The 15256-nt window shown below is 39.6% G+C and overlaps 2 protein-coding genes across 2 annotated transcripts in view; one reads left to right on the top strand and one right to left on the bottom strand.

Moving 5' to 3' along the window:
- Window positions 1-11241, bottom strand: part of dnah12 (dynein, axonemal, heavy chain 12) — a 24804-nt gene extending 13563 nt beyond the window's left edge. The window contains exons 1-34 of the mRNA XM_010790574.1: window positions 11152-11241; window positions 10722-10952; window positions 10521-10602; window positions 10396-10422; window positions 10105-10294; window positions 9962-10025; window positions 9700-9858; window positions 9410-9605; window positions 8993-9181; window positions 8729-8882; window positions 8553-8644; window positions 8301-8479; window positions 8066-8201; window positions 7835-7960; window positions 7616-7750; window positions 6831-7024; window positions 6508-6751; window positions 6228-6413; window positions 5923-6123; window positions 5615-5809; window positions 5387-5508; window positions 5170-5305; window positions 4937-5083; window positions 4690-4809; window positions 3717-3873; window positions 3445-3617; window positions 3182-3334; window positions 2841-3080; window positions 2043-2288; window positions 1799-1918; window positions 1598-1707; window positions 921-1104; window positions 631-771; window positions 465-548 (exon numbers count right to left, since the gene is read on the bottom strand). Coding sequence (XP_010788876.1) covers window positions 465-548; window positions 631-771; window positions 921-1104; window positions 1598-1707; window positions 1799-1918; window positions 2043-2288; window positions 2841-3080; window positions 3182-3334; window positions 3445-3617; window positions 3717-3873; window positions 4690-4809; window positions 4937-5083; window positions 5170-5305; window positions 5387-5508; window positions 5615-5809; window positions 5923-6123; window positions 6228-6413; window positions 6508-6751; window positions 6831-7024; window positions 7616-7750; window positions 7835-7960; window positions 8066-8201; window positions 8301-8479; window positions 8553-8644; window positions 8729-8882; window positions 8993-9181; window positions 9410-9605; window positions 9700-9858; window positions 9962-10025; window positions 10105-10294; window positions 10396-10422; window positions 10521-10602; window positions 10722-10936 — 5097 coding nt within the window. The 5' untranslated portion in view covers window positions 10937-10952; window positions 11152-11241. The remainder of the gene's footprint in view (window positions 1-464; window positions 549-630; window positions 772-920; window positions 1105-1597; window positions 1708-1798; window positions 1919-2042; window positions 2289-2840; window positions 3081-3181; window positions 3335-3444; window positions 3618-3716; window positions 3874-4689; window positions 4810-4936; window positions 5084-5169; window positions 5306-5386; window positions 5509-5614; window positions 5810-5922; window positions 6124-6227; window positions 6414-6507; window positions 6752-6830; window positions 7025-7615; window positions 7751-7834; window positions 7961-8065; window positions 8202-8300; window positions 8480-8552; window positions 8645-8728; window positions 8883-8992; window positions 9182-9409; window positions 9606-9699; window positions 9859-9961; window positions 10026-10104; window positions 10295-10395; window positions 10423-10520; window positions 10603-10721; window positions 10953-11151) is intronic.
- Window positions 11242-12002: 761 nt separating this feature from the next.
- Window positions 12003-14552, top strand: LOC104961911 (glucose-induced degradation protein 8 homolog). The gene is made up of 5 exons (XM_010790274.1): window positions 12003-12093; window positions 12430-12559; window positions 12687-12883; window positions 12993-13190; window positions 13484-14552. Exons 2-5 carry the CDS (start codon window positions 12442-12444, stop codon window positions 13655-13657), a joined length of 687 nt encoding a protein of 228 aa, XP_010788576.1. The 5' UTR covers window positions 12003-12093; window positions 12430-12441; the 3' UTR covers window positions 13658-14552.
- Window positions 14553-15256: the final 704 nt, after the last annotated feature.

Here is a 15256-nt window from a genome sequence, read left to right as displayed (position 1 = left end):
TTAAATATGTGACATGCATTTAAAAAAAAGTACTAAGTTATGATATCATTAAAAATATATATAATAAAAAATAAAAAAAGTTACATAATTTAAAGAAATACACATCCTGTAACAGTTCTTAGGATTTAGCAGCCAGGTATATATTACAGTTATTAACGGCATCTATATATATTGCACATCTAGCACATATTGCACATAGGTGGTTGGTATTTAACAGCAAGGGGTGATATAGTCTGTGTTGTGGTGTGTGTGTGTGTGTGTGTGTGTGTGTGTGTGTGTGTGTGTGTGTGTGTGTGTGGGGGGGGTCAACTAGGGGCTATGCTGGTTGTATAGTCTGACCGCTGCAGGAAGGAAAGCTTGTTTATTAAGCTTGTTGGTTAATTTGGTGGAGTTTTATAACTGCAAAATGCTAAACTAGCAATTTGTAATTTTCAAGACAATCAAACTCCAAATATCGAACTCACTGAGGCCTGGGAGAGATCCATTGCTTCAAAAATCAGACTCATCTGATTGGACATCTGCATGATCTCTCCACTCATCAGGCACAACTATGAAGAAAAATAAAATCCAAAATGGTGTTAGAAAGAAATACATATAATTATCAAATGTTTTTTACTGTGAAATATGAACCTTTTTGTTGTCATCCAGCACAGTGTTCATGCTCTCAATCCACAGTGTGTCTATGGGACCATCAAACACCACCCATTTACGTTCTGGTGTGTCAGCGGATGCAAACTCACGAAATGTGTTGGCCACAATCCCATCAGTCCACTAATAATGAGGAAAGGAAAAAGTGAAAAGACTTAGAGGAAGAAAGGGTCACCTGTTTTCCAAGACCTAGATCAACACTGTGAATAAACAAATATTGTATTTATCTGTGATACAGATTTGTTATGTGTTGATCCAAGGCTCAGGTCTACCTCATGAGAAACTAAGTCAAACTGTCCAAAGAGCTGTCCCATGGTGATGGACTTTGGGTTCAATGTCCTGTATATGATCCTCTCTTCCTCACCAAACCCTCTCTCATTCATGAGGGTCAGCGTGTCAGCAAGAACGTGCAGCACTTTGGTCTTCCCAGCAAAAGGTTCCCCCACCAGCATGAACCTGACAGAAAAAGGAATATCTTATTGTAATCACGTTTCAAATAGTGTAACTTGAACACATATTGAACACTCCCCAGCTTAACCAATCACTTCGCTCTATTCTCACAAGCCTATCATAGCGCTCCACTAAACCTTTTAAATCTGCTCTCCCCTCTGACAGCTGTCATTCCAGGTGAATCGACCCAACCCTCCTCCACCCCTTTTTCAGCCCCTGTCCCTCTGAATCCAGGGTCAAGCTAAGCCACTCCCCTTCAGATTGAACCCAACTATCCATTCACCACCACCAGTGTCTAGACCCCGGGGGATTTCATCGGATCGCTCCTCCCCTCCCGAATGATACTCCTGCACAACGGGGCCTAATCGCCAAAACTCCCTTACATTCATTTGTGTATTCCCGGCAATAAATATGTATTCTTACATCAAAACCGTCTCTCCTGATTCTTGAAATGGTAAACATCGTAATATGATATCAGTGAAATTGAAATTCAACATACCCATGCCTGACTATCATCATCTCATATGTTTGGATAATCTTCTGTATGAAAACCTCTGTTGGCTGCACATTGTGATTTTTACAGCATTCTAAAGCAGCCTCCAGAAACAGCTGGCATGGACATAAAAAAAACACTCAATATTATACACAAGGCGATATGAATACATGTGTACGGTATTCTTACATTTAAGACTTAACAGACCTGATAGTCGGCCTCGGGAAGTGAGATGCCTGGGAACAAATCGCTGGTGATTCCGTTGAACAGCGGAATATCATGGGAGAGAAACTTGGGCTCGTTGACATCCTTAATGGACCTCAGCAGCTGGACGTTACAACATATGCGGAAAAAAACAATGCAAACCAATTTACAAAATAAAGAAGTTCACAATTAGGGCTCAGAATAGACTAATTTAACAAGCTAAGAGAAATCATTTCATCACAAATACCAGAATGTCCTCGTTCTCGTCCGGAAACTTGAGCTTGAGGTTTCCTGCAGCTACGAGCACAGCTTTGACAGCCCTCATGCCGTAATCGTAATGGAACTGGGAGGAGAGCTGCTCTGAGCAGAGCCTGTAGGTCATCACTATCTTTACTGACAGCGGCTTGGCATTGAGGAAGCCATATGAATACAGAGAGATCTCTGCTATCAGGGCATAGTTGGGGACCATCATGGCCACTGTTCGGAACAACACCTACACAGAGAAATGATAGAACTATTTAAGTAATGGCAATGTTGAAGAGTCCCACATCCGTCTATTATATAACATTATAATGAAGGGTGTGAAAGCACTATTCATTCATTACAGTGTATATACTGGACTTAAACTCACAATCTACATTTGACACTTATATTTTATTTAATATTCCATTCCTCACACACTTTAATGTATATCATATCCTGCTTTATATTTTGTTTACTGTAAATTGGTATTTCAACATGTATATTTTATACTTTTTGTATTGCTGTTTTATTTCTATTTTGAGATGTTTACATTTTAGAATTGTGTATTTCTACTCTTAATTTCTCTTATGTGCAATGCCTTGTCTTTTATGCTGCTGCAACGCAAACCTTCCCCAAATTGGGATCAATAAAGTACATCTTATCTCATCTTATAATTTGATAAAAGGGCCATTAAGTTATGTACAATAAAATAATTAATTATGCGGAGCAGAAGTAGTAACAGCGTATATTTGTTTTGAATCCCACAAATGCCTGATAAAATACTTATTGACTGATTAAAGACCTTGAGGTTATCTGGGAGTTCTGAGCGCCCTGCGTAGCCGGGGTTCATTGTAATGGACACAAAGCAGTTGGAGTTGAGTTTGAGCATTGTCCCTTCAAAGTCAAAGTACTCCAGGTCCAGCTCGATGGCCCTCTGGATGCAGAGAACCTGCTGAGCCACCACAGACAGCACCTCCAGCTCGATACGATTGAACTCATCAAAGCATGCCCACGCACCAGATGAAGCCAGACCTTTAAAAAACTGAGAGAAATTGAAAACATTGGTTTAAAAACAACACTTTTACATTATAATGTGGCATTATAATTAGGAATTCAAATGCAAAAATGTCATGCTGGTGGTACTTTGCCCATAGCGAGGTAATCAAGTCCATCAGAACAGTTGAAGACCACACACTGCACAGCTAAAGCTTTGGCTAGATCTTTGGTGGTTTCCGTCTTTCCTGTTCCAGCAGGACCCTCAGGTGCACCCCCCAAATGCAGGTAGAAAGCACCAATCTAAAACAAAAGGTGAACTTTTTGATTTACTGTTAAAATGTCTGATCACTCAGCGTTATTCGAATATAAGAGTATTCAGGTTTAAGACGGCTATTAGTGGAATTTTTTACCAGTGTCCTGTAGCATCTGTCAGTCAGTGGAGTGATGACGAGACGTGGCGAGTTCCCCAGGTATTCATAGGCGTATTTTACATCACAGTTGATAATGCGAACACGAACATTGTCATTGTTCCAGTAGTAACGAAGCTGGGCTAGCCATTGGAAGTCTGTTTCATTTGATACTCCTGTTAAAAATAGAAACAATTATTTTTACTTGATGCCGTTTCTAAACTAAGGCAATGCTCTTTATAGTGAATAGTGAAGCATTTGGTGCCATGATGTACCTTTCTCAATTAGCTCCAAGACCACATCCCTGGCATGGACATCAATAGTGACCAACGCTCCCAGAGTGGTCCGGGTTTGTTTGGGCAGTTGCCCTCTCACCAGCTCCACAATGTCCGTCAGCTGATTCTGGATTTGCTGGGAGTAGTTCTTTAAGCCCTACAGAAAACAAAAGACTAAATTATATTTTGTTTTTTGCCCCCAAGGTGGTACTGTTATGGTGCCATGCTTTTCGAAAGTTAGTAGTTCAAGGGACAGACATCACTGCAATGTAGACTACACTGTAAAAGCTCATTGTTGTGTTCAGCACTATTATTAAACTGGATGTAAGTTTGTTTTATGTCTTTATTGACAAGTTTTAAAGGTCCCCTATTATACTGTTTTTCATCCATATATTATAGTTCTCAGATATATACTAAACATGTCTCTGAAGTGTTTGGCTGAAACACCAAACAGATTGTGTATTGTAGCATCTCATAATCCCCTCTGTTTCAGCCCTGTTTCAAAAGTGCTGATTCTCTTCTGTTACTTTAGATGAAAATAAAGTGCCACGCCCCTCTGAGAGATATTTAGTTAAAAAGAACACAATGGTGCTCTAGGAGGAGATTCAGGTGATAAGGTGGGTGGGGTGTTACCTTTGGTGATTGGCTAATGGTTATACGAGCCAAAACATCGTTATGACATCACAAAGTGGCCAAAATCTGATCAGCTCATTTTCAGACAGGTTTTTATATAAATGGATCAGGACAAAAAGGGAGCGAATCTTTTTTCCTGAAACTTTCAGAATCTCTTTCCACAGCTGGGACACATGTTGATGTATAAAAGACATGAAAACGTGGATTTTGCATAATAGGTGAACTTTAAGTTTAACTTGGAATCCTCAGAACTTATTTTTCTCATATTCAGAAAAACACTTAACATCAGTTCCATTAGTGAAGCTGTGAATAAAGGGTGTAAAACAGTGCGAAAACCTACATCTGCTCCGGATCTGATGGCTTCATGAACCTCCAAGGTCCAGTAGATCTGGGATGTGCAGAGCACCACCTGGCCCGGCCACTCTTTGACCCACTGGCTCCGAGCAGTCTCAGCGTAGTCCTGTCAGTACAACCACAATAACAGACTTAAGTTTATCTTATTAAGTAAGATCAATACACAGGATAGTATTTCAGAACAAAAATCACAGTAGTTTTTATTATATGAGGTATTGGAACAGTGACCTCACCAGCCTGGACTGTGCCACTACACCTCGGACACTGCGAAGCATCAAGTCCTCCACCTGCAGCAGCCACTTCTCCACAGCTCCTTTGGCGTCAGACGTGGAGATGTTCTGGATCAGCGGAACACGCTCCCCCTCACTACTATACATCGCCTATGGGGGAGGATTTAAAAACAATTTAATAAACGTTCATCAACCATGTTGTCATATAACAATAACAATATGTGTGACAGCCTTGCCTGGATATCCAGATTGGGTAGGAAGTCCAGTTTGGAAATACCCTCGAAGCACTTCTTCAGATGGGGCTGTACTCGCAGGGGGTCTTTGGTCTCAGACAGAATCTCCAGCATTTCATCATTGGACAAGAAGAAGAACCTGGCAGCAGCATTGGTAGAAAGTATTACATTATGTAAAAAAGCATTGTACAAAAACACACTGAAAAATAGTTTTCTTTACCGTGGAAAATAGAGACGTTTTTTCTCCAAATAGGCGTTCAGCCCTTTCATGATGATCTCCAGGAGGTTGTTAGAATCTTGCAGTTTCTCTAGCAGACCAGGCAGAGCGGTTGCAGCCAGAATCTATGATTAGAAATCTTCAGTTAACACAAAGAGTTTATATTTCAGATTTTCCTCTTTTCAAATAATAGAAATAAAGTGTCCACCACAAAATAATTTCGACGACTACCTGAGAGTTCTTAATGCAGTGCCTCATGACCTCTTTCCAGTTTTTATCAACAGTTTGAAAAAGTCGGCCCTCTTCTGGAATCTGCTGCATGATGTCCTGAGAAGAGAAGATGGGCTCCAGATAGAGCCACTGGGACTGCACCTTCAGCCATTCATCGATGGTCTCCTGGATACGAAGCAGACGCTCCTCCCAAAGCTGAGGTCACAGAACAAACAAGTACATCTTTGAAGGACTAGTAAAACTCCCAAGAGTTGAGATTGAAAAATTTATTCATCAGCGTTTGGTGAATTCTAAAACTCAAAGCTTACCTTGATCTCCTTTTCAAAAGGTTTGATGAACGGTGAGCCCCTCATAGTCTGAGTCTTCACAATCTGGTCGTCTAGCATTGTCTGAATCTCATCCAAGGAGGTCAAGATGGACACTCCGGTCTCTCTATAAGGTTGATGGTTGAAAGAAATATGATCCCAAATATGCACCATGCTTTGCATAGCCTTCTCCAGGGAAAACTCCTGTTGAGACACAAGATAGTGGGGGTACAGGGTGGTCAGCACATTTAGTATTAGGTTTTTATCAAATGGTGAAGAAACAAACACAACATTTCAGGAACTCTCACTTTACTAGCGGCAGCGCTGATAGAATCAAACTCTTCCAGGTAAGAACCCAGGTTTTGTTTGAGAACTTTGCTCAGTGTAGTTCCAGAGTCAGGAGTGAGGTCATACCCCACTACCTCTGACATTTGTTCCCAGTGGCGAGCTCTGATGCCTGGATTACACAAGATGGAAACTACGGGGATATGGTCCTGTTGAGAAAAACACATCGAGGTTGAGCATAAGCAAACAAGATTGAACTGGCTACAAGACCTCATTAACGAGCCTGATTGAGATGACAGTTACCTTGAACTCTTTGATCTGCTCCATTACAGTGGAGCACAAAAGGACTGTGGGGCTTCCCTGCTTCTTTTGATCAGCCTCGGCAGTTCGTGGCCTAGACTTTCCCGCCATCTTCTCCATCTCTTGCTCAGCCTTATTCTGCTTCTGTTGGAATAACTTCAGCATTTTGAAGATCTCCCTAAAGAACTCGTCCACTTTTATTTCCATGCTCTCGCCATCTAGTTCCTGGAAGGAGCCGTTCATCCACCTATTCAGAAAGAAGATAAAAGGATGTCAGGATAATTTTTTTTAATTAGAATGCAACACATACTAAATTACTTTCAGACCTGTTCTGGGTGCGCTGCCACTTCTGCACAAGTGCGAACAGCTTCTGATACGGGTCAATGGTGTCTCTGATGACATCAACCTCTGGGTAAAAGGTTTGGTCCCGTTTGTAGAAGGCCTCTTCTTTGTTAACGAAGACGATGGCCTCCTCAGCCTCCTGGAGAAGTTTCTGAACTGTTCTGACATCCGTTATATACTTGTTGAAAAAGAGGGGAAACAAGACAAATATTTAATGTCATTGTATTGCTAGAAAATAACACGAAATGTAGGTTTTATGAAGCTTTGACACAAATCTGATCAGTACTTGCTTTGTACTTACACTGATTAGGTATTAAACAGCACATTTTAAAAATGAATATAAAGTTATTTTAAGTTCAAAGGGACAGTTTGACATTTTGTGAAGTGCACTTATTCACTTTACTGCAGAGAGTTAAAAAAGAAGATTGATACCACTCTCACATCTATCTGTTTAATATGAAGCTAGAGGTAGCGGACAAGTAGCTTATCCTAGCATTAGAAGTGAAACAGCAGGAAGCAGCTAGCCTGGCTCTGTCTGAAGTATCACAATCCACCAACCGTTAAACCTTATTAATTAACAATGTATATATTGTTTGTTTAAAACGTACAAATCTGAAGTGTAAGAACAACAATAGGTGGATTTATGGAGAGTTATGAGACTGGTATTGATATTTCTATCTTGCTCTCGAAAAAAAAGCAAATACATATATTTCCCAAAATGTCAGAACTATTATTTCTTCAAATTCTAAAGATGCTCAAGACCCTTTACCTGCTGCATCATATCCAGCTCAGAGTAATGTGGGAGCTCTTCGATCCTCCGTCCCAACTTTTCCAGCTGAATCATTAATTTTTCTATTTTAGCGACCAGCTCCTGCTCCCCTTTCTGCCTGGCCTTCGACATCACCTGGAAAAGGATGCAGCCGTCCAGTATCAGGTTATCGTTAAAAAACAACTGACATACTATTTTCAACAGTAACACAAGTCTTACTTCATCACTGAGGTCAAAGACATGGAGGATTTTCCGTGGCCAGAGAAAGACAGTTGCATTGAGCTCAAGATCCTCTGGCTCAATGATGTGGACATCCAGGATGTACATCAGTCTTAAGTAGGCTTCCTGTCAGAACGCGATGTGGGAGTAAATACGGTTAGAATTCAAATAAATGAACTGAAATCGATAGGATTTAGTGTATGATACAACAGGTAGATCCAATTACTTTACCTTTAGTTTTGTATTGAGTTCAGCAATACCCTTTGCCTTAGTGAATTGAATGTGATCAATGATCTGACTCATGTCCTCCGTGTTCTCTGGTACTTTCAGAACATTTTCTCTGATGGTTTCAAATTCAGTGCAGATCCTTTAATCAGACACAAAATGGATTGTGAGAAAAACTGAATAATATAAAAAACCCAAAGACAGACAGTTTGATTAAAGAATGTTACAAGAAGTGACTCACTGTTGGTTTTGCTCACGGTGGCTGGTGATCAGTTTCTTCAGAAGTATTTCAGCATACTTTTTTGTTTTGTTGGCAAGCCCCTGTTTCAGCTCTTCACAGTCCAGATGGACCATGGGAAAGTGGGCTTTTGCTGGGAGGTTGAGAATCTCTTTTGATAGAACACGAAACTCCTCCACTTGCTTTAAATAAAAATGAGATTATGAATAGCTCCATAATATATGCAGCATCATTTGTATTTTTTCTGATAATTACCTTAGTGTACTCATCAAAAGAGTGTTCCTCTTGCATGAACTGTTCTACTCTTGCCTGTGCATCTCCATTGATCAACCAGTCATAGTTCTCAACTGCAAGTCAAGCAGAAAAATCAGTAATGAATGGAATTAAACGTAATCACGATAAAAGGAAATGAATGGATTATAAAACATCACCATAGTTCTGGAAGTGTCCTTCAGGTTCTTCTAGATTCTTGCACACAGCTGTCTTTATAGTGACCTGAGCCCAAGCTAGGACGTGATCAGCCACCTTGGCATCAACAAAGGAAGGTGAGGTTTGCGCCAGCCATGACTGGACCATCTGCACTTTCTGTGGATCAATGTCATAGATATCAATACTAGCACACAATCATTTTTTTACCTCTAAAATGTGCCATAAAGTGGTCATTCCTTTTAAATTGCTATTAAACATAACCTCACCTGCAGCGTGTTTGTGATGGCATTAAGAATCTCCAAAATGGCAGCTTCCAGATCTTTTAATGTGGGGTAAATTTCCATCTTTTCATCATCAAATGTCAAAGCCATGCGAAAGAGGGGCAAGCGTTGGCCATTGCTCGGATCAAAGTGATTGACCAACTCCTCTATACTCGACTGAAGCAGGGATTTCAACTGGGAATTAACAAAAGGAAAACAGTCATAATGTGTAGTTGAGAAAAAAAACATTAAATGCATGCCATTATATCCAAACATGTAATATGATGAAATTATATAGGACAGTATAAAATAATTCATGTATGTATGTACTGTTTTTGATACAGTGAAACAACCTTCATTTAAATAACTGTAATCTATTCAATCTGACAAATTAGGCTCGAATTCAAGTCAGAATGATCTCACCTGATTGGAGATGAGGGTTGATGCACAGTCATAGAATGAGTCCAGTTTCTCCTCTTTAACTCCCTTCAGTGTTTCATAGCTTGTTAATAAGTGGATGACTTTTGGAAACCAGGTATTCATGACACGATCTTCTGTCCTCTTACACTCCACTGCCATTTTGTTCTGTAGGCTCTTACAGTCTACAGGTCCCGAAGCCCTTAGCAGACAGAAGCCAACAAATTAAAAACATAGGAAATCTGAGTTTTGTTCCTTTTTAAGCAGCGCCACATTACATGTGTGTCTTTCCTTACCTGCATCCTGTAAGGTCCACCAGGACCACTGGAGAAAATGTCAGGTATCCAATATTCAAGACAGTTTGCATTACCGGATGAAGAATGTGCAAATTTGATTTCATCATTTTGCGGCTTCGGACAAAGCTATTATGCCATGATGGAGAGAGATTCAGAATTCTGCAAACAATGGAAAGGTAACTTACAAAAATGGCATTGCAAATACTGACCAACTACTTTTTGGTTATTATCAATAAATACTTGTTGTACATTTCACACTCACTTTGGTTGACTAGCTGCCGGTTTGTCTGCTTCTTTCATCTGGGGATTCTTTAGTACTGTGTCCACTAAAGGGAGTGAATATGGCACAATAAGACATTGTTTACCCATAGATCCATACATCCATACATACTAACTTGACAATACCTGTGTGCTTGACAATCACATTGTGGAAATCCTCGCTGACTTCTTTGCAGAGCTCCTGAAGTAGTTTATTGGTTTCAGGGCCCTCTTTAAAATTAGGTGACACTCGGGCAACAATTGATTCCAACCACTGTGACTGGATTGGAGCGACTGGGCGGTTCTCTACACACTGCCTTAGGAACATGTAGTTCATCTGCAAATTGGACCAACACAATTGGAGAGGCATCACATACAAAAAAGTAGGGTTTAGTCCCTCAATGGTTGAATTTTACTTGAACTAAACTATGGACTTACTCTTCGCTTGCGCTCCTCACTTATCATCTGCAAAAAGAATGATTAAAATATGCCAGATTATAGACTGCAATATACATACATAATGTTCTATTTTAAATGTGTGCATAGGTAGATGACTGTCATACAGAAGGAGGACACTCTGGTTCTGGTGAGTGCATTGCTTCCCTCTCTTTGGTCTGACTGTAAGCCTCCATTGCTCTGGACACCCTGTAATAATTCAACCAATTGTCACACATCAACAAATTTGTTACAAACTGAGATCATTGTCATATCCTATTATTGATGTATTGACTAAAGGGCTGCCACAGTTGATGTTAAAAACATACAATATGGCATGGAGTTGCTCTTGTTGCACTTTGCTCCTTCTGTGCCTCAGAAATGTCTTGCGAACCGTAATCTTCGCAGCTATCTCCTTCTTTGCAGCAGTGGTCTGTCTAACCTCCCCCCTGTCCTGAACGCCATCAATCGGGGGCAGGACGGGAAACTGCGACATGCTCTTCACTGCTGATGTGCCTTCGCTAACTCCAGGAGAGCTGGCCATGTCTGGCAACAAGACACTGAAAATAACAAGAAGCAAAAGTAAGGCTATTACAGCTGTCTTTCATTAACTCCAAGGCTAATTGAGTTAAGCTAGTTAGTTATCGTGCTAATGCTACATACACAACGTTAACACAAACAATTACACTTTTGGTCGCTGTAATAATCTTAAAAGTTAGCTTATTGCAGTAAATAGCGACAGGCTGTCAATCGGGTTACCTGCTCTTTCATTCAATATCTTCTCGCTTTGGTTATTTTCTTAACAGCTAATGTTGTTTAACTGAGTTTAGCTTCTGAACGGACTTCTAGGACTAAAGTTAACAGCCTTGTTTCCATAGTGACAACAAACAAGGTAGCCAGAAGGGGGCGGGGCTTCTCCTGTTGCTAACATCTGCAAACTGAGGTTACTAACAGGACAAGCCTAAACTATAATGACTAATAGATTGCAGAAAATAATGTAAAATAGTGAAACAGTATATCACAATATATTGATTATATATGTTTTGTGGCAATTCTAATAATGTATTATATCTAATTAGATAATAATGTTCATACTTATTGCATTTCAACAATGTTTTATGCATTTTATAGTGACAAATAAAACATAATAGTATTCTAATCCTTTGAGGAGTGGTCCATATTCCCTTTGCTACCTCGAGTAATCTACAGTCTGGTCTATTGCCTGATTACAACACTTGAGGTCGCTGTAGTTCCTTTTATAACAGGTGTTTTCTCATCCTCATGTGTTGCAACTTGCAGTTATGTCAAGTGAGGCTGTGCCATGTTATTAAAGTAACCAACTATAAAATAATTACAAAATTACCAGTCCCTATACAAGCACACTACATAGATAAACTCCTATTAATCGTCATCCAAATAGTAAGACGAATGCCACTACTGCACATGTCCATTCTCAAAGAAAGTCAGAAAGAAAGATGCAGTAGGTGTAACTGGTTAAGATAGTAAGAAAAACACATTAGCCTTTTTGAGATATGCAGTTCTCAATCAGTCATACAATGCTTTTTATATCCTGTAGGGGCAGTATTACACTTTCCTTGTAGTTACCGGTACCGGAAATAGAGGAAGTAATAGAAGAAGAAGAAGTAGCTATCCTCCGCTAGCTTGTTAGCTACTGCTGGGAAGTAGCGAAAACATTTTCAGGTATTGTGAATTTTATAACTTTAATTCTAGTATTGGGCTATAGATACAAGTTGGTAAAGCACATTAACATTAAAAGCATTCATTGATGGTGTCTGTATTCTATACAAATGTACTGAAATACGGAGGTTGTGTTTGTTTTGATTCGTGTTGAGGAAAGGCAGGCTTCAATGTTGTGTTTTTCATCGAAGGCCCTAACTGTTGTGACTTATAATTTCCGGTGCAGTGTTGCTGAGAAACTGAAGAGCTTATTGCCAAAACCGCTACAACGTTGTATAATTAGGTTGGATTTAATGTCTATTTGTCAACTAATAAGATAACCCTTCTGCATTCGTCTAGGATATTTACAAAATGAGTTATACAGAGAAGCCAGAGGACATTACAAGGGAAGAGTGGATGGAAAAACTCAACAATGTCCATATTCAGAGAGCCGATATGAACAGGCTAATTATGAACTATCTGGTGACAGGTGAAGTACCGATTTTGTATTACTCTAAGTTTGTTCTTGGTTGTCTTTTTTAAAGGTCAATTGTGCAGATAAAAGCAATGTATGGGTGTACAATGCCCAGAGTTTTACCACGGTTTTTGTTCCACAGAGGGCTTCAAGGAGGCAGCTGAGAAGTTCAGGATGGAGTCTGGAATAGAGCCTAGTGTGGACTTGGATTCCCTAGATGAAAGAATTAAGATCAGAGAGATGATCCTGAAGGGACAGATCCAGGACGCCATTGCACTGATTAACAGCCTGCACCCAGAACTGCTGGATACTAACCGTTACCTCTACTTTCACCTACAGGTAAAACAAAACAAAATGCCTTTCATTTTTCAGACCTCTTGGTTTCGTACTGCCTGTTTTTGACTTCTCATCTCACACGGTTGCACCCTCTTGCTGTTTTTGTTTGCAGCAGCAGCATCTGATTGAGCTGATTCGTTTAAGGGAGACTGAAGCTGCCCTGGAATTTGCCCAGTCTCAGTTAGCAGAGCAGGGGGAGGAGAGCCGAGAATGTCTGACTGAGATGGAAAGGACACTGGCCCTGCTTGCTTTTGACAACCCTGAGGAGTCACCTTTTGGAGATCTGCTCAATATGATGCAGAGGCAAAAGGTACGGTTAAAGCATATTAGCATCATCCCTGTCTTGTCTCGCATCTGTATTCAATTGAATCAGTTTAAACTGCATGCCACATGCAATTTAATTATCTCACAAGCCAAAAATGTTGATCTGATCCCTGCAACACAAGGTCAAACATTGAATGTTAGTGCTGCATTATTTTGAAGACAAATTTAGTATTTGTATCTCCTGTTTTCAAATCAGTTACATATGAGTTTCTTTATTAGTGTGTGTCTGTGTAAAATGTTAAGTATAAACACAAACATGTATGTGTCTTTGTGTTACAGGTATGGAGTGAAGTGAATCAGTGTGTGCTAGACTACGAAAACAGAGAGTCAACTCCTAAGCTGGCCAAGCTCCTGAAGCTACTGCTGTGGGCTCAAAATGAACTTGACCAAAAGAAAGTGAAGTATCCCAAAATGACAGACCTCAGCAAGGGAACCATCGAGGACCCCAAATAAGGACCCGCAGTGAAAACATACCACAGCATTACAAAATGGACATATTTCCTTTATCTATTTATACCCCAACAAACGGACTCATAGAGTACAACCTTTTCTTTTTTGTAAGGGTTGCTTTTTGATACTTTAATAACTTAGAATGTGCAAACTGGATTGATGGCATTTTAAAATGAATATTCACACTAAAGTAACATGCAGACAGTTATTTTACTTGGTATTATAATTTACTATTTGTTTATGTAAAATAGTATATTTGAGTTATACTAGTTTTTCTGTCTGTTGGCAGGGAAAGTTGTTGGCATAGAAGGGTGTGGATAAAGCCTAAATTAGGCTGTCACTCTTGTGGGTGACCAGTTTGATGTCCAGGGATGGCTCGGTGTGCACTGCCTCAAATAAATGAAAACTTTTTCTCACACATTTCAGCTTGTAGATTTTAGCTAGTCCTCTATGTAACGGCAATAGCCAAAGCAAGATACGTAGAATCTTTTAAAGTATTGTGACTTTGAAAGTTGAATTTAGCTTAAGATTCGTACTTCATCATTGCTTGAGACACTATAAAAAGATGCAAATATAGACAATAACGAAGAAAAGAGAAACATTTGAGCTATACATCTAGGCAGCAAATAAGTCGGATAAGGCAAGATTCCGGAAATGCTAAAAACTGTCCAGCATACTGTGACTGCAAGCTTAAAGGCATCCTCAGTTTCATACCGTTACAAAATATCACTGATGATATAAAAAATGTGAATGAATACATCTATGTCCGCTGACATGGAGACACTTTTACAGACCGATTATCTACATGTAAGGAATAAGTAGCTATTTTGCAAAAATTTGATGTGCTTTTTTTTTTGCTGGAATATTATTTTGCAATAAAAGTGATTTTTAAACTGCACAAGTCTTTAAAGGAATGACGCTTTCTATGTTTCAAATGATGTAACGGCAAAATAACTAAGTCCATTCAGTCAAGTTTCAATACTGCAACACTTAAACATTAAGTGTTTTTACGAGGGTAACATTTATTGGAAATTACATAAATCAAGCACTATGTATGCATTTGAAGTATTTTATTCTTATGCTCCACTACATTTATTTGGAAGCTTTAGTGACTAGCTACAGGTTAAGAGTTTCATACAAAAACAAATAATGAATATGATTCTGAAGAGGGGCAATTTGGATAATGACCAATTTTTCATTGGATAATAATGTTTTTGTATTGTTACTTAAGTAAGGGTTAGAATGAAATGCAGGACCTGTAACTAGCAGTATAATATTATGACACTTGGCTGTTATCTTTAGTACCTGTTTTACTACTGTGCAATGCAAGTTTTCATATATAATGCATGCATCACTTCAACCTAAAAAAGGATGTGAGTGCTCCTTCCACCACCACCACCTGGAGTTTGCGAAATCAGGGAAAAAGTTGTGCTGAATGCAGGGGTATTATATAACTATTTACTGCTAAAGCCTCACACAGCCAGGGACAGAAAAAACCCTTAAAACAACCTTGGAGGCTGTCACTGCGCACCTCCCTGCCCCACAGCAGCCTCTCTGCACGGGCATCATCCCGTCTCCATCCGGCAGGCACGGGTCAGGAGG

Source organism: Notothenia coriiceps, unplaced genomic scaffold, assembly GCF_000735185.1.
Source record: "Notothenia coriiceps isolate Sejong01 unplaced genomic scaffold, NC01 NC01_scaffold00001470, whole genome shotgun sequence".
NCBI lineage: Eukaryota > Metazoa > Chordata > Actinopteri > Perciformes > Nototheniidae > Notothenia > Notothenia coriiceps.
This window is presented reverse-complemented; position numbering and strand designations above follow the sequence as displayed.